The sequence below is a fragment of the Oncorhynchus kisutch genome, linkage group LG22, assembly GCF_002021735.2.
Source record: "Oncorhynchus kisutch isolate 150728-3 linkage group LG22, Okis_V2, whole genome shotgun sequence".
Classification (NCBI taxonomy): Eukaryota; Metazoa; Chordata; class Actinopteri; order Salmoniformes; family Salmonidae; genus Oncorhynchus; species Oncorhynchus kisutch.
The window spans coordinates 8525784-8549006 of NC_034195.2; the positions used below are offsets into that span (position 1 = coordinate 8525784).

The 23223-nt window shown below is 44.3% G+C and overlaps 1 protein-coding gene across 5 annotated transcripts in view; it reads right to left on the bottom strand.

The window, feature by feature from the left end:
• Positions 1-6969: 6969 nt before the first annotated feature.
• The window catches only part of sin3aa (SIN3 transcription regulator family member Aa), a 32479-nt gene continuing 16225 nt past the window's right edge, over positions 6970-23223 (bottom strand). For 2 of the 5 annotated variants that reach the window (XM_031802174.1, XM_020456073.2), the window contains exons 3-21: positions 21694-21855; positions 21444-21550; positions 21046-21340; positions 20646-20894; positions 20396-20548; positions 19494-19649; positions 19226-19315; positions 17172-17290; positions 16760-16970; positions 16299-16415; positions 15564-15802; positions 15107-15290; positions 14415-14985; positions 10994-11163; positions 10663-10836; positions 10431-10523; positions 10094-10188; positions 9771-9972; positions 6970-8778 (exon numbers count right to left, since the gene is read on the bottom strand). In XM_031802174.1, coding sequence (XP_031658034.1) covers positions 8548-8778; positions 9771-9972; positions 10094-10188; positions 10431-10523; positions 10663-10836; positions 10994-11163; positions 14415-14985; positions 15107-15290; positions 15564-15802; positions 16299-16415; positions 16760-16970; positions 17172-17290; positions 19226-19315; positions 19494-19649; positions 20396-20548; positions 20646-20894; positions 21046-21340; positions 21444-21550; positions 21694-21855 — 3618 coding nt within the window. In that variant the 3' untranslated portion in view covers positions 6970-8547. Of the gene's footprint in view, positions 8779-9770; positions 9973-10093; positions 10189-10430; positions 10524-10662; positions 10837-10993; positions 11164-14414; positions 14986-15106; positions 15291-15563; positions 15803-16298; positions 16416-16759; positions 16971-17171; positions 17291-19225; positions 19316-19493; positions 19650-20395; positions 20549-20645; positions 20898-21045; positions 21341-21443; positions 21551-21693; positions 21856-23223 lie in introns of all 5 variants that reach the window. The other 3 variants (XM_020456072.2, XM_020456071.2, XM_020456074.2) reach the window with 2 other exon arrangements.

A 23223-nucleotide genomic window follows, 5' to 3' on the forward strand; every position in this document is an offset into this window, starting at 1 on the left:
TCACAGAGTTCAAGAAATAGACATCTCAACATAAACTGTTCAGAGGAGACTGCGTGAATCAGGCCTTCATGGTCAAATTCCTGCAAAGACACCACTACTAAAGGACACCAATAAGAAGAGACTTGTTTGGGCCAAGAAACACTAGCAATGGACATTAGACCAGTGGAAATCTGCCCCTTGGTCTGAGGAGTCCAATTCATCTACGCAGAGTAGATGAATGGATGATCTCAGCATGTGTGGTTTCCACCGTGAAGCATGGTGGGATGGTGCTTTGCTGGTGACACTGTCAGTTATTTATTTAGAATTCAAGGCAATATTAACCAGCATGGTCATCAGAGCATTCTGCAGCGATACACCATCCCGTATAGATTAGAGCTTAGTGGGACTATTTTGTTTTTCAACTGGACAAACCTCCAGGCTGTGTAAGGGCTATTTGACCAAGGAGAGTGATGGAGCGCTGCATCAGATGACCTGGCCTCCACAATCACCCGATCTCAACCCAATTGAGATGGTTTGGGATGAGTTGGACCGCAGAGTGAAGGAACAGCAGCCAACAAGTGCTCAGCATATGTGGGAACTTCTTCAAGACTGTTGGAAAAGCATTCCTCATGAAGCTGGTTGAGAATGCCAAGAGTGTGAAAAGCTGTCATCAAGGCAAAGGGTGGCTACTTCAAAGAATCTAATATATTTAGAGTTATTTAACACTTTTTGGGGTACTACATGATTCCATATGTGTTATTTCATATTTTATGTCTTCACTACTATTTAACAATGTAGAAAATTGTAAAAATAAAGGAAAATCCTTGAAAGCGCATTTGTGTCCAAACTTTTGACTGGTACTGTGTGTGTGTGTGTGTATATATATATACATACACACACACAGAATAAATCTATCCAGGGTGAGAGACCTTTGCGAAGAAATTATACTTCGTTCAATTCTTCTTGCTGCCTAGGGACTGCAAGAATAAACTGAGGGCGTATCCACAATGCGTCTCAGAGTAGAACATATTTCACAAACTGTCCTAACCAGTTAACCAGTAGGTGTCTTGATAATAGAAAAGGGCAGCAAGTCAGTGGAGTTGTTGAAAGAATGTTTTGATATTCCTATATGATCAATGCATAAATAATCTAGACCTACATGCAACAGTATCTTGCACTTTTGAAAATGATTTCTCATGAGCCCTATTTCACATAATATACCTAACCACACTGGCTAATAAATAAGCTGTTTAAAAAAGGTATATTATTTAACCTACATGTTATTTTAATACATCTATTTGGAGCACAATATCACATTGTTTAAAATATGCCTAAATTGGGCACGCATGCCTATAAATTGGGCAATTGAAGGCATCTTAGGGCCTATTAACTTTGATTTAGTTCAATGAAAATGATAGCACTTTCAAACATTTTATGCAACATTATCAGCAAGTGACTTGACAACTTTGCCAAGCGATTTAGAGTAGCTCAACGGGAGTGACGAGTGTGTTGATATAACGGTACTCATGAAAACATATTAGCCAATAATTGAGAGTAGGCAAAGTGATCGTGTCAGGTGAAAGTGATATACGGTACCAGTCAAACGTTTGGACAAACAGACTCATTCAAGGGTTTCTCTTTATTTGTACTATTTTCTACATTGTAGAATAATAGTGAAGACATCACAACTATGAAATAACACAGAGCCATGTCGTAACAAAAAAAAGTGTGAAACAAATCTAAATATATTTTATATTTGAGATTCTTCAAAGTAGCCACTCTTTGCCTTGATTACAGCTTTGCACACTCTTGGCATTCTCTCAACCAGCTTCACCTGGAATGCTTTTCCAACAGTCTTGCAGGAGTTCTCACATACGCTGAGCACTTGTTGGCTGCTTTTCATTCACTCCGCGGTCCAACTCATCCCAACTATCTCAATTGGGTTGAGGTCGAGTGATTGTGGTGGACAGGTCATCTGATGCTGGACTCCATCACCCTCCTTCTTGGTCAAATAGCCCTTACACAGCCTGGAGGTGTGTTGGGACATTGTCCTGTTGAAAAAGAAATTAAAGTCCCACTAAGCGCAAGATCAAATCAAATTTTATTTGTCACATGCGCCAACAGGTGTAGTAGACCTTACCGTGAAATGCTTACTTACAAGCCCTTAACCAACAATGCAGTTCAAGAAATAGAGTTAATAAAATATTTACTGGAGTAAAAAAAAAAAAAAACATTTACATAAACAATAACGAGGCTATATACAAGGGGTACCGGTACCGAGTCAATGTGCAGGGGTACAGGTTAGTCGAGGTAATTTGTAAAGTGACTCTGCATAGATAATACACAGAGAGTAGCAGCAGTGTAAAAACAATGGGGGGGAGTAAACGTACATAGTCTGGGTGGCCATTTGATTAGTTATTCAGCAGTCTTATGGCTTGGGGGTAGAAGCTGTTAAGGAGCCTTTTGGTCCTAGACTTGGCGCTCCGGTAGCAGAGAGAACAATCTATGACTTGGGTGATGGGAGTCTTTGACAATTTTTAGGGCCTTCCTCTGACAACACCTAGTATATAGATCCTGGATGTCAGGAAGCTTGGCCCCAGTGACGTACTGAGTCATACGCACTACCCTCTGTAGCGCCTTACGGTCAGATGCCAGGCAGTTGCCATACCAGGCGGTGATGGAACCGGTCAAGCTGCTCTCCATGGGACAGCTGTAGAAGTTTTTAGAATGGGGACACATGACAAATATTTTCAATCTCCTTCGGGGGAAAAGGTGTTGTCGTGCCCTCTTCACAACTGTCTTGGTGTGTTTGGACCATGATAGTTTGTCGTTGATGTGGACACCAAGGAACTTGAAACTCTCGACCCGCTCCACTTCAGTACCGTCGATGTTAATGGGGGCCTGTTTGGCCCTCCTTTTCCTGTAGTCCACGATCAGCTCCTTTGTCTTGCTCACATTGAGAGTTTGTTGTCCTGGCACCCCACTGCCAGGTCTCTGACCTCCTCTCTATAGGCTGTCTCATTGTTGTCGGTGATCAGGCCTACAACTGTTGTGTTGTCAGCAAACTTAATGATGGTGTTGGAGTTGTACTTGGCCACGAAGTTGTGTGTGAACAGGGAGTACAGGAGAGGACAAAGCACGCATTCCTGCGGGCTCCCAGTGTTGAAGTTCAGTGTGGCGGATGTGTTGATACCTACCCTAACCACCTGGGGGCAGCCCGTCAGGAAGTCCAGGATCCAGTTGCAGAGGGAGGTGTCCCAGGGTCCTTAGCTTAGTGATGAGCTTTGTGGGGACTATGGTGTTGAACGATGAGCTGTAGTCAATAAACAGCTTTCTCACATAGGTGTTCCTTTCGTCCAGGTGGGGAGTGTGATTGAGGTTGCGTTATCTGTGGATCTGTTGGGGCGGTATACGAATTAGAGTGGGTCTAGGGCTTCTGGCATGATGGTGTTGATGTGAGCCATGACCAGACTTTCAAAGCATTTCATGGCTACCGACGTGTGCTACGGGGCGGTAATAATTTAGGCAGGCTATCTTCGTGTTCTTGAGCACAGGGACTATGGCGGTCTGCTTGAAACATGTAGGTATTACATACTCAGCCAGGGAGAGGGTGAAATTGTCAGTGAAAACACTTGCCAGTTGGTCCGCACATGCTTTGAGTACACATCCTCGTAATATGTCTGGCCCCACGGCTTTGTGAACGTTGACCTGTTTAAAAGGTCTTGCTAACATTGGCTACGGAGAGCATGACCATACAGTCATTTGGAACAACTGGTGCTCTCATGCTTGCTTCAGTGTTGCTTGCATCAAAGCAAGCATAAAAGGCAATTAGCTCGTCTGGTAGGCTTGCATCACTAGGCAGCTCACGGCTGGGTTTTTCTTTGTAGTCCGTAATAGTTTTCAAGCCCTGCCACATCCGACGAGCGTCAATATTAGACATAGCGTACCAGAAGTTGACAAATAAACACCCCCGTCCTGCCGAAACATGGAGAAGCCAGCCAGCTCTATATTATCAGTGTCGTCGTTCAGTTTAGTCTCGGTGAAACATAAGCTATTACAGTTTTAAATGTCCCATTGGTAGTATAGTCTACCTCTAGTTTGTTTTCCAATGATTGCACGTTGGCCAATAATACAGAGGGTAGTGGTAGTTTACCTACTCGTCTGCGAATTCTTCCTTTCCAGTGGCGGTCCTCATAAGAGCCAGTTTCATCATAGAGCTTGATGTTAGTTCTTGAAATTTCTTAAAGTAATGATGGACTGTCCTTTCTCGTTGCTTATTTGAGTGGTTCTTGCTACAATATGGATGTGGTCTTTTACCAGATAGCCCTATCTTCTGTATACCACCCCTACCTTGTCACAACACAACTGATTGACTCAAACTCATAAAAAAGGAATTCCACAAATTAACAAGGCACACCATTTATTAATAGAAATACATTCCATGTGACTACCTCATGAAGCTGGTTGAGAGAATGCCAAGTGTGCAAAGCTGTCATCAAGGCAAAGGATGGCTACTTTGAAGAATCTAAAATATATTTTTATTTGTTAAAAACTTTTTGGGTTACTATAGGAATCCATATGTGTCATTTCATCTTCACTATTATTCTACAATGAAGAAAATAGTAAAAATAAAGAAAAACCCTTGAATGAGTAGGTGTCCAAACTTTTGACTACCTAGTGTATATATTTTTTTTACCATCGTCACATTTACTGCGATTGTCTAGAGTTCATAGCTGCCGATGCCTCGTCGAAATTGTTTTTCCGACATTATTTACAACGTCGTTGAGCGTCATCACCATCTTTCCTTTCCGGTAGCTCAAAACGGTCATGAATACAAGCGTAGAAACTTCTATGAATTGAATTTACTCCTGGCTCAGTTTGTCTGAGCAGTGTCTTAAAGGCCCAGTGCAGTCAATTTATTTTCATATAAACTCGGCAATAAAAGAAACGTCCTTTCACTTTTAACTGCGTATAAATATTTGTATGAACATAACAAGATTTGACATAAACAAATTTCCACAGACATGTGACTTGACAGAACCTAAATAATGTGTCCCTGAACAAGGGGGGGGAGGGGGTCCAAATAAAAAAGTAACAGTATCTGGTGTGGCCACCAGCTGCATTAAGTACTGCAGTGCATCTCCTCCTCATGGACTGCACCAGATTTGCCAGTTCTTGCTGTGAGATATTACCCCACTCTTCCACCAAGCCACCTGCAAGTTCCCGGACATTCTGAGGGGGAACGGCCCTAGCGCCCTAGCTCAGATCCAACAGGTCCTAGACATGCTCAATGGGATTGAGATCTGCGCTGGCCATGGCAGAACACTGACATTCCTGTCTTACAGGAAATCACACACAGAACGAGCAGTATGGCTGGTGGCATTGTCATGCAGGATGGTCATGTCATGATGAGCCTGCAGGAAGAGTACCACATGAGGGAGGAGGATGTCTTCCCTGTAACGCACAGCGTTGAGATTGCCTGCAATAACAACAAACTCAGTCCGATGATGCTGTGACACACCGCCCCAGACCCTCCACCTCCAAATCGATCCCGCTCCAGAGTACAAGCCTCGGTGTAACGCTCATTCCTTTGACGATAAACGCAAATCCGACCATCACCCCTGGTGAGACAAAATCGTGACATGTCAGTGAAGAGCACTTTTTTGGTGTAGCAACGATGGGTTTGTGCCCATAGGCGACGTTGTTGCCTGGTGAGGACCTGCCTTACAACAGGCCTACAAGCACTCAGTCCAGCCTCTCTTAGCCTACTGCGGACAGTCTGAGCACTAAATGGAGTGATTGTGCGTTCCTGGAGCAACTCGGGCAGTTGATGCCATCCTGTACCTGTCCCGCAGGTGTGACGTTCGGATGTACCGATCCTGTGCAGGTGTTGTTACACGTAGTCTGCCACTGCGAGGACAATCAGCTGTCCGTCCTGTCTCCCTGTAGCGCTGTCTTAGACGTCTCACAGTATGGACATTGTAATTTATTGCCCTGGCCACATCTGCAGTCTTCATGCCCATTTGCAGCATGCCTAAGGCACGTTTACGCAGATGAGCAGGGACCCTGGGCATCTTTTGAGTCAGTAAGTAGAAAGGCCTCTTCAGTGTCCCAAGAAGTTATTTGGATTTTTATGAATAATCTTTGAAAGACAGAGATAGATATGAGATAGATATCTATATATACACACACACACACACACACACACACACACACACATACAAACCAATGCCAGCTTCCTGGAGAGCTAAAAACCGAAGAATATGTACATCGGTACTCAAAGGTACAAAGACGGCAGTCTATGATACCTGCTGGTTTCACCATCCAAGACTTTTGCACCAAAACATTTTCATGGGATATTTATTAATTTGTAAGAGGTTCCTTAGGTTCTCAAACTATTGGTACTTTGGTAAAACTAAAGTCAACAGGAAAAACGCACTGTGGTAGATGCATTGTAAGACTTGATCCTGACAATCGTTTTGAGTAAGTTGAAAAGCGTTTTACGTAAAGCTTAAAAATCCTTAAATCTGTCTCCTCCCCTTCATCTACACTGATTGTGGATTTAAGAAGTGACATCAATAAGGGATCGTAGCTTTAACCTGGTCTGTCTGTCATGGAAAGAGCAGTTAATGTGTTGTACACTCAGTGTACATCCAGTATCACATGCCAAACAACTTTAGAGAAGAGTAAAATACCCAGTGCAGTAAAACATGTGATTTTTCTGTGTTTTATATACGTTTCCACACCATGCGGTCAGAATAATACTTAGAAACCATGAAAATGATAATGCCCTTTTCGTGTAAGAGCTGTTTGAAAAGACCTCCTGAAATGTCATCCTGATTTGGGGGGTTGGAACTTAAGCCTTTCCATTGTGACATCACCATGCGGTAAATTAGTCAATAGACCAATAACGAGTTCCAAACCTCTCCACCAATAACAGCTAGTTCAGTTTTTCCCTCACCACTCAGACCACTCCCAGACAGTCCTAGCAAGTCTTTGCTAAGAAGCTATTTTATAATTTTTTGACCATTTTAATTGAAAACAATCACAATAAGGTACTTAATTATTATCCAGAAACGATTTGATAGAGATTGGCTTAAAACGGGTTTTAAAACAGGATTCCTAGGACCTTTTCTGAGATGCTTTGTGGATACAGGCCATCTGCTAATAGACCAGCGCCACTCCATTGAGAGTATGTTCAGCATATCCACATGGGCAGTGATATCGACTGAAATGAAAGCCAAAATCAAACTTCAAAAAATTTTAAGATTTTATAAAACTTCCATTTCAAAAACAAAGACCTGGATACATTTCTACTTTTCAAATGAACATTTCTAACTACAAAGAACAACAAAAAAAAACACAGTAAGGAAAAACAATAAACAACTATCATAATCAACTCCCTTTGGTAAAAACTGTCTTGCATTTTTATTTATTCAGCCACCTCTCACTAAAGTCCACAGTAAGCTTAGAAAGTATTACTAGCACAACGCAGTTCTTAGTCATAAAAAAGGTCTGACACTATGTACAGTTTATTTACAGTGTGTGGATAGTCCATCCATAATGATCTCGGTTCATGTGTACAAGCTGGTGTATTGGCGTAGTAGGGCATTGCCAGCAACTTCAAAAGGTTGAATATCAGGGTTGGCCAGGATTAGTTGTGTTTATATACTTATAATAAATATATACACACACACTATACATTTCATAATCTGACATTCACAAGCTATACAATTTTACAGTCAGACACAGCAGAGTTGTGTGGCTAATCTACTTGTCTTTTTACATTAAACACAACAGTGCTTTTCACCCCACAACGCTGCTTGGGACTCAGGCCTCGTTCTCTTAATGCACCCGTGTGTTTGAAAAGGAAAGGTGACCAATAAGAAACATAATGTTCTCGTTTTGAAGTGACGCGATATTGTGATTTGTCCCCAGCACAGGGACGTGGCTGTGCCAGATCGTTTCAACTAAAGTCCGCTTTGAGCTCCATGCACCCTTGAAACCGTGGCAACTCAAACTCAACCCCATCCAATTCATAGTTAAGTGCACTTATCCCCCAAAACTTTTTTCCACGGATACCGCAGTTACACCGTCACAAGTAATCTTCGACAACAGAATCCTTATTCTGATGGCTTCATATATTACTATGTCTGTCAATAACAAACAAACCAAACCCCAGCCTACTGACTGAGTGCAAGTGAGGCTGTAACCTAGCAGGCACCTCTAGGGAGCACACAGGGCAAGTCCCAAAGGCCTTTTATTAAAGCCCCGAAGACCATGATTTGTGATGTGGTTTGGTCTGCTGGTAAGAGCTCAGGTCAGTGACTGTGGCTAGATTTCAACCAACAGAACAACTCCCTACATTTTGGCACCGAAGGCCCTGCAAAAGTGTGCACAGCTAAAACCGCTGGTTAAAAACAGTGATCCAGTCGCCCCCGGTAAGACCTAGTTGTGTGTTGTGCTCCCATATCAGCCTTAGAAAGTTGTTGATATGCCCTCTCCTCCTCACCCATTCCTGACCCATCCTAGTATATAATCCCAAACCCCCCTTCCAATCCTGGTGGGTTATGGTGCTTTGAAGGGTGAGCCGTATTTGACCCGGTACTTGTTGATGTTCATGAAGTGGAGGATCTCCAGCTCGCGGGTGGTGGTGCACGGCACCAGGCCGTCACGCCCCTCTCCCATCAGCCACTTGTTGGTCTCAGCGGCCATGTCGCGAGTGACATGCTCCTTCACCCAGATGTCGACCCAGGCCTGGAAGCGCTTGTGCAACCGAGTGCTCACTCTCTCGTGTGACTGCAGGTGGAAAGGAGAGAGGGACATCGTGGTCATGATACTACTGCGTTAAAAGAAACAGAACTCTCAACACAGCAAATATAGGTTTCTACGATATTGCTCACACAATTGGTGGTCCTTTAGAGCAGTGGTTCCCAAACTGAGGCACGCAAGGGTTTGGCAGAGGGGGCAATTGGGTCCCACCCCAAAAAGGAACTCAGTCCGGCTTTCAACGTACTCTTGAAAGTTGTAATAGTAGGATGCACAAGGTGCAATTTCAAAAATGGGTAGTGCATCAGTTTTCCTTGTCATGTCAGTCATTGCATAGCTTATGTTACGTTCACAAACTAGTAGGAACTAGGCAATGCTGACATTCCCAACTTAACCTGGTTAACCTGGTTGTAGTTATACGTGCCGCGTTCAATGAATCAGCAAGTCTGAAATGCTTGAGTTTCCTAGTTCTGATTTGCATGTGAACGCGGCATAAGAGAGCTATTTATAACCTATCAGAAATGTCCAGATCAACTAATTCACGTCAGCAAATGTTTTTTAGCCATATATTTTGTTGTAATGTTTGAGTCACTCAATTATCACATGAAAACACAATTGACATGGAAAAACGTATAAAATTGTAAGAAAACGAGATGTAGAACTTAGTTTTTCTCTGCAACATGTGACAAAATGTGTAGAATTGCTGGAAATAAGCTTTAAAGCTGAGAAACGTTCTCTCTGTTCTCTCCACCAACAAGAAGGTTGTGAACAGTCAGGAATAGACATTGCACGTGCAGGAGGGGGCGCGGAATGTTCCCCAATGCTTGAAGGGGAGCCTGAGTGAAAGTTTGGGAACCACGGATTTAGAGGATGGTTACTAATTTAACCGACTAGAATAACAAGTCACAAATAGGATTGTGCCCATTAAAAGGATGAGGCCACAAAGGGTAATATGAACAGCTCCACTACACTAAGACGGTAGTGGGAGAGGAATATGAGTAAATGGGAGGAGAGGTGAATACCTGGTGAGCTCGCAGCAAGGCAGTGCGTCGGTACATGTAGTCCTCAGACTTGAAGACATAAACCATCTTGTATGAGTTGAGCTTGAACATACATTCCATTTTAAGGTTCTCAGCATTCTCCGTGGACTTTTTCTCTCCCTCGCTGGCCTCCTTCTCTAGCTGCTCCCTACCCCTTTGGTACTTCCGTATCCGACGGAGGTTCCTGATTAGAAAAGGTTCCAGGTTAGGCTAGTCAAAGCTAACTCTCGTTTGAGGCATTTTGCACCACTTCTCCCTTGAAAAGGGAGAATAAAGAATGCATATTCAAATAGAGTGACACTAACCTGGGAAGGAAGACAGGTTTCTGAGCAAGGTGTTCCCGCAACTCTGGAGAGGTAGAGTCAGAATTCAGGTAGCGACCCACGTAATCTGACCAGCGCTAGAAAATACAAAACAACTCCACTCAATACACAGACCAGCTGCCAAAATAAAAGATTAGCAGTGATAACACACATCTACCATTTACCACAACACTAAAAACAACTTTCAACTAGGTGTATTCACAGATTGACAACAATCTTTGCCATTGGTCAAATACAGTATAACAAAAAATACAGGTGCTCTAATGAAGTGGCGGAAAGCTGAGAGGTGCCTGGGTTCACACAGGAGAAAATATATTACCTCTGCCCCCATGGGTTCATCGGAGTTCTCCTCCTCGGTGTCCAGAAGCTCCACTGTCAGTTGAACATGGCCTCTGTTCTTTAGAAACATAAGCTGTGGCGAGAGCGAGGGAAGGCAGGCAGGAGAGGAGAAAGATAACGTTAAGAGTTTTTATTTATAGATGTGTACGATAGTCAGAAACAGACATCACAAAAAAAAAACATGACTAATTTCCTGACAGTGGTCGATCTACCTTGAAGCAATTCTCATCGGACATGATCTGTTCCGCCTTGCGCTGGTAGCATCCCTCTGTGGAAGCTCTGGATGTCTGGGTGGGAAGGGGACCTCCGGTGGCCCCGTTGGTGCCCTCTGCTAAGTACAGGTCTGTCACCTGCACACAGATCTCGTCACTCACTATGTGCTGGAGCTGCAGATACAGAAAAGAAGAAGGGCTGAGTGGAGAAAAGTGCACAAGGTCTAGACCAGCAGAAATGCTTAAACAAAAACCTGGAGGATCAAAAAGCTAGCTATGCTACTAGCCCAAACCTAGTGTAAAAGAATAGCAGTAATGAGGGGCTACTGACCTGCCTGACGATGCTCTGGATTAGTTTGTCCATGGTGAAGGCGGTGTAGGCATGGATGGTGAACATCTCCCGGAGGGAGTCCTCGTACTGAGCCGGCTCCATGTTGCCATCCAGAAGGTTCCGCACCATCTCCAGGAAGGCAGAGTAGTAGTCCTCCACCTCTATATCCACTGCAGGTGGGGAAGAAAGACTATCAGAAACTGATCATGGCACTATGCATCAGTTCAACCAATGTACAGATGACATTTAAATAGAGGACTGCATTCCCATGGGATAACCGCAGGACCTGAGGATCCCGACAGATCATTGTGGCGCCGCCAGCATTTTTCATGCTGCGGGTGGGAGTGGGCGGTCAGACAGACTTCTTTGGAATAAAACATATATTTTTTGTTGTCCAACGGAGTTAGAAATGGTGGTCTTTCCGCTTTGTATGGGTTAGCCTAGGCCTACCCATTGTATTAAAAGCACGTCACATTATTCACAAACTCGCTACTTCAACTTCAGTAGCCTACCTCTGCTCTTCTAGTTGGGCATGTGAGATCAAGTGCGCAGTACCAGTATACAGTGTAACCAGTATACAGTCAAAAGCTCGGACACCAACTCATTCTTAATTTTGACTATTTCCTACATTGTAGCATAATAGTGAAGACATCAACACTATGAAATAACATATACGGAATCATGTAGTAACCAAAAGAAAATATGAAAAAAATCGAAATATATTTTAGTTTCTTCTAAGTAGCCACCCTTTGCCTTGATGACAGCTTTGCACACTTGCATTATCTCAACCAGCTTCATGAGGGAGTCAACTGGAATGCTTTTCCAACCATGTTGAAGGAGTTCCAACATATGCTGAGCACTTATTGGCTGTTTTTCCTTCACTCTGCAGTCCAACTCATCCCAAACCATCTCAATTGGGTTGAGATCGGGTGATTGTGCAGGCCAGATCATCTGATGCAGCACTCCATCACTCTCCTTCTTGGTTAAATAGCCCGTACACAGCCTGGATGTGTGTTGGGTCATGGTCCTGTTGAAAAACAAATAATAGTGGGACTAAGCTCAAACCAGATGGGATGGCGTATCGCTGCAGAATGCTGTAGTAGCCATGCTGGTTAAGTGTGCCTCGAAAAAAAGAAAAAAAAAAAATCGCTGACAGTGTAACCAGAAATGCACCCCCACATCATCACCGCTCCTCATCCATGGTTCAGTGGGAACCACACATGTGGTGATCATCCGTTCACTCACATTGCGTCTCACAAAGACACGGTGGCTGAACCAAAAATCTCAAATTTGGACTCCTCAGACCAAAGGACAGATTTCCACCAGTCTAATGTCCATTGCTCTTGTTTCTTGGCCCAATCAAGTCTCTTCTTCTTATTGGTGTCCTTTAGTGGTTGTTTCTTTGCAGCAATTTGACCGTGAAGGCCTGATTCACGCTGTCTCCTCTGAACAGTTGATTTTGAGATTTGTCTGTTACTTGAATTCTGAAGCATTTATTTGGGCTGCAATTTATGAGTCTGTTAACTCTAATGAACTTGTCCTATGCAGCAGAGGTAACTCTGGGTCTTCCTTTCCTGTGGCAGTCCTCAGGAGAGCCAGTTTCATCATAGCGCTTGATGGTTTTTGCAACCGCACTTGAAATTTGACTGACCTTCATATGTCTTGAAGTAATGATGGACTATCGTTTCTCCTTGCTTATTTGAGCTATATTTGCAATAATAGGCTTTTTTTTTTTTTTTTTTTACCAGGTAGGGCTATCTTCTGTATACCACCCCTACATTGTCACAACACAACTGATTGGCTCAAACACATTAAGGAAAGAAATTCCACAAATTAACAAGGAACACCTGTTAATTGAAATGCATTCCAGTTGACTACCTCATGAAGCTGGTTGAGAGAATGCCAAGAGTACGCAAAGACGTCATCAAGGCAAAGGGTGGCTACTTTGAAGAACCTAAAATATATTTTGATTTGTTAAAAACTTTTTGGGTTACTATATGATTCCATGTGTAATTTCATAGTTTTAATGTCTAATAAAAATGCTACCTGCCCGAACACATAGTGCCAAAAAGGTTTAGTGAAAGAGGAATAATGGTCTGGGTTTATTTCTCATGGCGCGGGCTAGGCCCTTTATTTCCAGTGAAAGGAAATCTTAATGCTACAGCATTCAACAACATTCTAGATGATTCTGTGCTTCCAACTTTGTGGCAACAGTTTTGGGAAGGACATTTCCTGTTTCAGCATGACAATTCCTAGTGTACAAAGTGGGGTCCAGAAATGGTTTGTCGAGATCAGTGTGGCAGAGCCCTGACCTCAACCCCAATGAACACTTTTGGGATGAATTGGAACACCAACTGCGAGCTTAATTGTTCAACATCAGTGCCCGACCTCACTAATGCTCGTGTCTGAATAGAAGCAAGTCCCTGCAGCAATTTTCCAACGTCTAGTGGAAAGCCTTCCCAGAAGAGTGGAAGCTGTTAGCAGCAAAGGGGGGGACCAACTCCATACTAATACCCATGATTTTGGAATGAGATGTTCACCGAGCAAGTGTCCTGAGTGGCGCAGAGGTCTAAGGCACTGCATCGCAGTGCTAGAGGCGTCACTACAGACCCTGATGAGATCCTGGGCTGTATCACAACCAGCCGTGATCGGGAGTCTCACAGGGCAGCGCACAATTGGCACAGCGTCGTCCAGGTTAGGGGAAGGTTTGGCCGGGGTAGGCCATCATTGTAAATAAGAATTTGTTCTTAACCGACTTGCCTAATTAAATAAAAGGTTCAATTTATTGTGGTGTATCTTTCCAAGGAACTGTACTTCCTAAATATGATTAAGGCTATAGTTTACAACATTGCCTAGGAATAAATGCTGATTAACCATATTTGCCTCAGTATGAAAATAGTCCCACTCCAAATGTAGGCTATAAAAATAGCTCAAGAGAAAGTCTTTCCAACTCTGCTCTCTTCAAACTACATCTAGCACATTGGCCGATAAACCCAGTAATATTGATAGCTTCATATAAATGGGACACGTGAAAATGTACTTAGACCTAAAATAATATTGCAGGACTGCGGTTGGGTTGAGGACCAGTTTTTGCAGTAACAGGTGGGAGTCCGCTGGCAGGATGGAAAAAATAAGTGCCAGGCAGACCTCTGTGCATTGAAAGACGTGTTTAAGTATAATCTGAATAGCAACTGATTTACTGTGGAAATTTTGTGGAAATTACACATACTGTGTATCACCAAGGGCTATGATTACCCAATCTCTAGCTTGCTCAATGCTTCACAGATCCACGTAGCCCCCCATTAACACAGTGCTGATGCACTGTGTGTCTATGAGACTTACCAATCAAAGTGATGAAAACCCTGAGTGATTGAGTGTGAAAAGGCTGAGTGGAATTAACAGTTTTGTGCTATGAACTCACTGGGCTCTTTCAGTCTCAGCTGGATGGCAGGGTTGTCATTCTTGTCTCGCTTGAGGCCCAGCACCTCTCTCTCCCAGTCACGCTCCCGGATGTCCTCTTCAATTTGTCTCTCCGCCTGCCCGTAGATCCGCATCAGCCGCGAGCACAGTGTCTGGTGTAGCCGCAGGAAGATGTACCAGTTATTGTTGACGTAAAATAGATTGTAGGCCTCGGTGCAACTTCGCAGCTTCTGGGCACCCGTGTTGCAGAAGAGGAGCTTGGAGGACTTGTTGGGGCTTCCGCCTTGCGTGACGCCATTGTGCTTCTTGGCCACGGCCTCATCCAGCTCCATCTCCTCTTCTTCCTCCAGGTCCGAGAGCTCGCCGCGCTGGGCGAACAGCATGTCTGGGATCAAGTGGTGAATGATTTGTTTGATCTTGTACTTATCCTCCTTCTGGATGCCGACCTGCCTCTTGACGTGGTGGATGATGAGGGCGGCAGCATCCTCCAGGATCTGGCTGTCCTTGTAGGTCAAAGTCAGGTGGGGGCCGCTGGGCATCGCGGTGTTCTCCTCCGACGCCTGTTCCTGTCGCTACACAGCAACACAAAAGCACACACTTTTTACCTACTTGCTGTTGAATGAACAGCAACATAAAATTCCCACAATTTAAGATTCTATCCATTTTAACCTATTGAAATTCAAGAAAACTAACCTCGTCGTAGATGCTCTCAATCTCATTGAGCAGTGTCTTGGATCGTAGCACCTTGGTGTCGTTCTGTTTGAAGTTGATACCTTGGTGGTCGAGAGACTTCAAGTAGTACTTCTCATTCTGCTCCCTCCAGATCTTGTTGAAGCCCCTCTGGGCTTCCCGCCACTCCTCCTCCTTGGTTTTTAACCTGAGGACAACATGGGAATGAGGAGACTTGCAGGGGAAAACCTCAAGATGTGACTAAGTGAAAAGATTCATAGTTTTCAACTCAACACAGATGTAAGAATAGGCATATGAGCATGCATGAAAGAAGAATGTAGACACCCACAAAAGCCCCGTAAACAAATATATAAAAATGTAATCAACATTTTAGAGAAACTAGGGATAGTTCATCCAAATGACATGCACAATAAACAATACTCCTTTCCTGGTAGAGTTTGAGTTTCGGCTTGACACTCACCTCTTCAGCACAATGGGAACAGAAATGGCAGGGTTCTTCTTGAGCCCATCGATGATGTCAGGGGCCTTTTCACCGTATATCCTCTGGATGGCCTTGCGATGGATGACTTCCGAGGAGCCTCCCAGCGTGTTGTCCAGGCGGAACTTAGCCTGCTCCTCGGCAGACATACGGGACAGTTTTCTTTGTACGGTCTCCAGCATGCGGATGGTGGCCAGGTTGGTCTCCAGCACCACGTCAAGCTGGAGGCAAATACAAAAGAAAATAAGGGAGCGTCACATGACAAGCACAACATGGGCAAGACAACATAATAGCATAGATCAGGGATGGGCAAACGGGAGCAATTCCGAAATTTGGTTGTGCATCAGATATTTAATTAGCCCATGTCAGTAAAAATGTTTTAGACTGGTAAATTAGTCTAGCGGCCAGCTATCTAAACTTGTAGTGAATATGGTCGAATTACTGACAGGGGCGGGGCCCATTGGACATTAGTTATATTAAAAACGGCAAAAGTGTACCTCCACCCAATGGCAAAACGTGCAAATTCGCAGGAAACGCAAAAAAAAATATTCGATGTCACGAGGGGGGCTGAAAATGTTTTGTTAGAAAGGGGATGCCTCATGACACGAGTTCTGTTTTTTTTGTGCTCCCCACCCCTGGCATAGATGGATGTATTTGTCCATGAAACAGATCGAAACTGTTCTTATTAATTTGGTTTACACTTTTGGGCTAACTCACCTCGAAGCGTTCATCCTCACATCTGTAGATGTGCTCCTCATACTGGGTCTTTTTGGAGCTCACAAAGGTGGAGTCTTCAGACCAGGAAGGGAAGGACACCCAGGTGTCATTGAGGACCTGGATGAAGCAAGGACACACTAAACATCTTGTGTACATACTTTACACATATAAAAAGGTGTAAAAAGAAATTTTTTAAAAATATTGCCTCACAGCTTTGCATCACACAATGCAATACAGCTCTGGTAATAATACAGCTCTGATTTCACCAAGTAAACGTATAGAAACATGGTTCCGACATGAACATCCACTACATTCAGAAAACAGTACACACAGTGAGTAATTATTTGTGTGAACAGCTGACAGGTAGGTTTGGTTAATGGCTGGTGAAAAAGGTTCCCTTGAGGGCCTGTTGAATGGCTGTAGTTCTTTAGATTGCCTTCGAGGGGCAGTGTTGCACTTACCTCTTTGCACAGTGGCGTTCTCCCGGTGCACTTGGGCTGCGTGTAGCTCTTCGGCAGTGCTCTGTAGCTCGAGCCCAGTCGCTTGCAGGAAGCATAGTCGATCTCCATGGCAATGCCCTCCAAGGCACGCTCCTTGGGATAGCGCTCAGTGTGGGACATTTCCCGGTATCCTAGGAAGTTCTTGAACCAATTGAACAGTTCGGGGAATCTCCTGTCAACGACAGTGGCCATTTTGGTAAAAAAATTTTTTTGCTTCAGCCACACTTAAAGCTTTACTGAATGGATCAAATGAATGCATAATCAGTCTAACATGTCAATGATGTGAAACAAGCCACGACCAATGAAGAGTGGATGAATCTAGAAATAGTCGGTCACTCAGTGAGTGAGGCAGTTTCCCAACTTCCGTACTCACCCCAGGAAAGGCAGCACCAGTTGCACCAGCTCAGCCCTGGAGATGACCTCTTGGTTGAAGATAACCAAACAACGCAGGAAGTTGTCATAGGCCTCTGCACTCCGCAAGGCCTTCCGCACCTGCAAAAATATATATAAACACCTGGATGAGACGTCAAGTAAAGACAGATTCAAAAAGTTTTTAAAATAAATAAAAAAAATAGCACGTTCCCGTTAAGATTAACTACACTGCTCAAAAAAAGAAAGGGAACACTAAAATAACACATCCTAGAGCTGAATGAATGACAACAAAATCACACACAAATTATCAATGGAAATCAAATTGATCAACCCATGGAGGTCTGGATTTGGAGTCACACTCCAACTTTGATGTAATGTCCTTAAAACAAGTCAAAATGAGGCTCACTAGTGTGTGTGGCCTCCACGTGCCTGTATGACCTCCCTACAATGCCTGGGCATGCTCCTGATGAGGTGGCGGATGGTCTCCTGAGGGATCTCCTCCCAGACCTGGACTAAAGCATCCACCAACTCCTGGACAGTCTGTGGTGCAAAGTGGCGTTGGTGGATGGAGCGAGACATGATGTCCCAGATGTGCTCAATTGGATTCAGGTCTGGGGAACGGACGGGCCAGTCCATAGCATCAATGACTTCCTCTTGCAGGAACTGCTGACACACTCCAGCCACATGAGGTCTAGCATAGTCTTGCATTAGGAGGTACCCAGGGCCAACCACACCAGCATATGGTCTCACAAGTGGTCTGAGGATCTCATCTCGGTACCTAATGGCAGTCAGGCTACCTCTGGCGAGCACATGGAGGGCTGTGCGGCCCCCCAAAGAAATGCCACCCCAAACCATGACTGACCCACCGCCAAACCGGTCATGCCGGAGGATGTTGCAGGCAGCAGAACGTTCTCCACGGCGTCTCCAGACTGTCACATGTGCTCAGTGTGAACCTGCTTTCATCTGTGAAGAGCACAGGGCGCCAGTGGCGAATTTGCCAATCTTGGTGTTCTCTGGATAATGCCAAACGTCTTGCACGGTGTTGGGCTGTAAGCACAACCCCCACCTGTGGACGTCGGGCCCTCATACCACCCTCATGAGGTCTGTTTCTGACCATTTGAACAGACACATACACATTTGTGGCCTGCTGGAGGTCATTTTGCAGGGCTCTGGCAGTGCCCCTCCTCGCGCAAAGGCGGAGGTAGCGGTCCTGCTGCTGGGTTGTTGCCCTCCAACGGCCTCCTCCACATCTCCTGATGTACTGGCCTGTCTCCTGGTAGCGCCTCCATGCTTTGGACACTACGCTGACACAGCAAACCTTCTTGCCACAGCTCGCATTGATGTTCCATCCTGGATGAGCTGCACTACCTGAGCCACTTGTGTGGGTTGTAGACACTGTCTTATGCTACCACTAGAGTGAAAGCACCACCAGCATTCAAAAGTGACCAAAACATCAGCCAGGAAGCATAGGAACTGAGAAGTGGTCTGTAGTCACCACCTGCAGAACCACTCCTTTATTTGGGGTGTCTTGCTAATTGCCTATAATTTCCACCTGTTGTCTATTCCATTTGCACAACAGCATGTGAAATTTATTGTCAATCAGTGTTGCTTCCTAAGTGGACAGTTTGATTTCACAGAAGTGTGATTGACTTGGAGTTACATTGTGTTGTTTAAGCGTTCCCTTTATTTTTTTGAGCAGTGTATATCATACTAAACCTTCAAGCCTAGCGTTTAGAGCGTTGGACTAGTAACTGAAAGGTTGCAAGATCAAATCGCCGAACTGACAAGGTAAAAATCTGTTGTTCTGCCCCTGAACAAGGCAGTTAACCCACTGTTCCTAGGCCGTCATTGAAAATAAGAATTTGTTTTTAACTGACTCGCCTAGTTAAATAAAGGTAAAATAAAAATAAAAACATTTAGTTCATTATATCAGGAAATAAGCTACTTTTACTCGTTAATATTTAATTAAATTTAGTTAAAAACATTGACCTATCAGGTTATTTAATACCGTAGCTAATGAAACTAAATTGGGCAGAAAGCCAAGCTCAAACTCACCTTCTCAAAGAACAGAGATTCTGTGCCATCTCCATGTTTGCTGGCTTCTACCAGGGACGAGTCTTTCAAATTCAGTAACTTGAGCTTCTTCTTCAAGATAGCAAAGATGTGAACAAAAGAGCGTGAATTCTCAACTGTGATGTAAAAAATATCAGTTTATATTGATAAATAATTTAACACAAGCTGTAAAATAGTAGAGCATGCTGGAAAGCAGTCAGAGGGTAATGTATTTTCGTATCTACAGTGTGCAGATATAAGGGGTGTGTACCTTGACAGGGGGTGTGGCAACCGTCCCAGAGAGCATGCGGATCTGGCAACCGTTCTGATTGGGCCTCTGTTTGTTGTTGAGCTGCAGCTTCTTCGCTGTGCCACCATGGTCATTCCGCACAGACTCCGCCTTTTCTGCTGTCGTCTTGCTTAACAGCTAGGGAGGACAAGAGACACGACATTGGCAGATAGCTCAGAGGTAGTTGCATCAAAATATTACCTCAGGTACTCATTTGAAAACCTGCTATCGAAATGTTACGTCAACCACTGAATTTTATGTCTGATATGGACTTTTAGGGACAAATACTTCTGAATACAAATTAATACTTTGAACAGACTTTATAGGCATCCACTGAGTATAGCAAACACCTTCCTAATATTGAGTTTACCCCCCCTTTCCCTCAGAACAGCCTCAATTCATTGGGGCAAGGACTCTACAAGGTGTCGAAAGCGTTGCACAGGGATGCTGGCCAATGTTGACACCAATGCTTCCCCCACAGTTGTGTAAAGTTGTCTGGATATCCTTTGGGTGGTGGACCTTTCTTGATACACATGGGAAACTGTAGAGTGTGAAAAACCCAAGAGCATTGCAGTTCTTGACACAAACTGTTTTGCCCTGCACCTACTACCATAACCCCTTCAAAAGGCACTTAAATATTTTGCCTTGCCTATTCACCCTGAACGGCACACGAACACAATCCATGTCTCAAGGCTAAAAATCCTTCTTTAGCCTGTCTCCTGCACTTCAATTACACTGATTGGAGGAGATTTTAAGAAGTGACAATAAGGGATCATAGACTGACCAGGTGAAAGCTATGTCAAAGAAAGAACCGGTGTTGTTAATGTTTCGTATACTCAGTTTAGATTCTCAGGGCACAGATAAATGCTTTGTGCTCTACTCACCACCGAGCTGTTGGCATCTGGTAAGAACTGGCCAAACTCAGAGAGAAGGTCCTCCTGGTTCTTGAAGAGCTGGGCCACCTGGGCATAGACCTCCTGCTCTGTCAGGGCTGGGGTGTAGTTCCCTCCTGCCTCCTTAGCATTCCGCTGCTCCTTCTAGAGTTGACAAAGAAAAACATTGCTATTATAAATGCTCCAGTTGGAATATTATGTGATAGGTGGTCTAAGAGGAAAATGTGGTTTGGCTGCTGACCTGGTAGGTGTGCAGGATCTCCAGGAAGGCTTTGTAGATGTCCGGCTGACCCTGGAAACGGTTCTTGATCTTGTTGACGTAGTTGATGGCATGATTGAACTCCACAGGCTGGTTGTTCTGCAGCAGAGGGGCATTGGGCGTGCCACTGATCGGTGTGTGGGGCTGCAGCGTTGGGGATTGGGGGGAGGCATAGGCAGGGATGGACGGATTGGGCTGGCTGCTTGGCGTGAGGACTGGAGATTGCAGTGGCTGCTAGACAAAGACAAAACGAATATGTATATAAAATCATGTTGGGGAAAAACTAACATATTTGACATTTTGGACTAGCAGACTGAGAAAATAGAGTGGTAAACATAATACAGGCAAATAATGTGTAATATTTATATTTCCACCCACTCACCTTGCTCATCTTGGTAGGGGTTGGCTGTGTGGGAGGGGGTGGTGCAGAGGTGGTGGTGGGAGCTGGCACCTGGGGCTGGTGCGGGGTGGGTGGTCCCGACAGGGGGATTTGTGAGACAGAAATGCCGTGAGGGGTGATGTGGTGGATCTGACCCGGCGTGGTTACATTGACCAGGTCGTTGGTCGCAACCTCAATCTTGTAGCCCGGTGGCAGGAAGGTGTTGAATCCCATAATGAGGTCGGGGTGGCCTTTGAAGAGCTGGGATACCCTGCTTATCACCCCTGGAGTGTCAATGCTGTGACGAAACAGAGAAACATATTTGCTTGAAAGGCAGTTAACTTTTGTCATGCTAGAGTAAGAGAGGCAAAACCTTAAATGTCAATCGTGAATGACCTCACCTTTGAGACTTGAACTCCTTCATGATGTCCAGGAAGTCATTGTAGACTTGAGGTTGGTTGCCAAACTGGAGTTTCACTTGGTCCAGGTAAGACAGAGCATCTTCCACCTGAGAGACAGAAAGATATCCATCACTCTAAGTCTGATCACTGTTCATCTGGGTCTTATTTGATTATATTTCAGGAAAAAATCTAAATTGCTCTCATTAGGCTGGCCTGGAAAACACCAAACGGGGGGCCCAGGAGGTCTCACCTTGAGCCTCTGGAATTGCTGCTGGCCCTGGGCTGAGGCAGGGGGGTGAGTGTGGCACTGCATCACAGGGGGCCCGTGGGGCTGGACCACTGGGTTGTGGTGGTGTACAGTTGGGCTAGGGGTGTGCACATGACCACTCGAGGTCTGTGGCACCGTGGGGACCTGTAGGCGGGACACAGAGTCAAATTGGTTTTATTTGTACTATTTTCTACATTGTAGAATAATATTGAAGACATCAAAACATGTGGAATCATGTAGTAACCCAAACAAGTATTAAACAAATAAAAATATTTTAAAATATATATTTTTATCTTTAAAATAGCCACCCGTTGCCTTGATGACAGCTTTGCACACTCTTGGCATTCTCTCAACCAGCTTCACCTGGAATGCTTTTCCAACAGTGTTGAAGGAGTTCCCACATTTGCTGAGCACTTGTTGGCTGCTTTTCCTTCACTGCGGTCCAACTCATCCCAAACCATCTCAATTGGGTTGAGGTCGGGGTATTGTGGAGGCCAGGTCCTCTGATGCAGCACTCCATCACTCTCCTTCTTGGTCAAATAGCCCTTACACAGCCTGGAGGTTTTGGGCCATTGTCCTGTTGAAAAACAAATGATAGTCCCACTAAGAGCAAACCAGATGGGATGGCGTAACGCTGCAGAATGCTGTGGTAGCCATGCTGGATAAGTGTGCCTTGAACTCTAAATAAATCACTGACAGTGTCACCAGCAAAGCACCCGCATACCATCACACCTCCTCCATGCTTCACGGTGGGAACCACACATGCAGAGATCATCCGTTCACTCACATTGCGTCTCCAAAGACACGGAGGTTGGAACCAAAAAATCTCCAATTTGGACTCCAGAACAAATTTCCACCGGTCTAATGTCCATTGCTCATGTTTATTGGCCCAAGCAAGCCTCTTCTTATTGGCATCCTTTAGTAGTGGTTTCTTTGCAGCAATTCGATCGTGAAGGCCTGATTCACGCAGCCTCCTCTGAACAGTTGATGTTGAGATGCGTCTGTTACTTGAACTCAGTGAAGCATTTATTAAAGCTGCAATTTCTGAGGCTGGTAACTCTAATGAACTTATCCTCTGCAGCAGAGGTAACTCTGGGTCTTCCTTTCCTGTGGCGGTCCTCATGAGAGCCAGTTTCATCATAGCCCTTAATGGTTTTTGCGACTGCACTTAAAAAGAAACTGAGCTATTTAAATTTTCAGGATTGACTGACCTTCATGTCTTCAAGTAATGATGGACTGTCATTTCTCTTTTCTTATTTGAGCTGTTCTTGCCATAATATGGAGAATGCCAAGAGTGTGCAGAACTGTCATCAAGGCAAAGGGTGGCTATTTTAAGAATCAAAAATATAAAATATATTTTGATTTGTTTAACACTTTTTGGTTATTACATTATTCCATATGTGTGATTTCATAATTTGTACATCTTCAGTATTATTCTACAATGTAGAAAATAGTAATAAATAAATAAAAAAACCTTGAATGAATAGGTGTTCTAAAACTTTTGATCAGTAG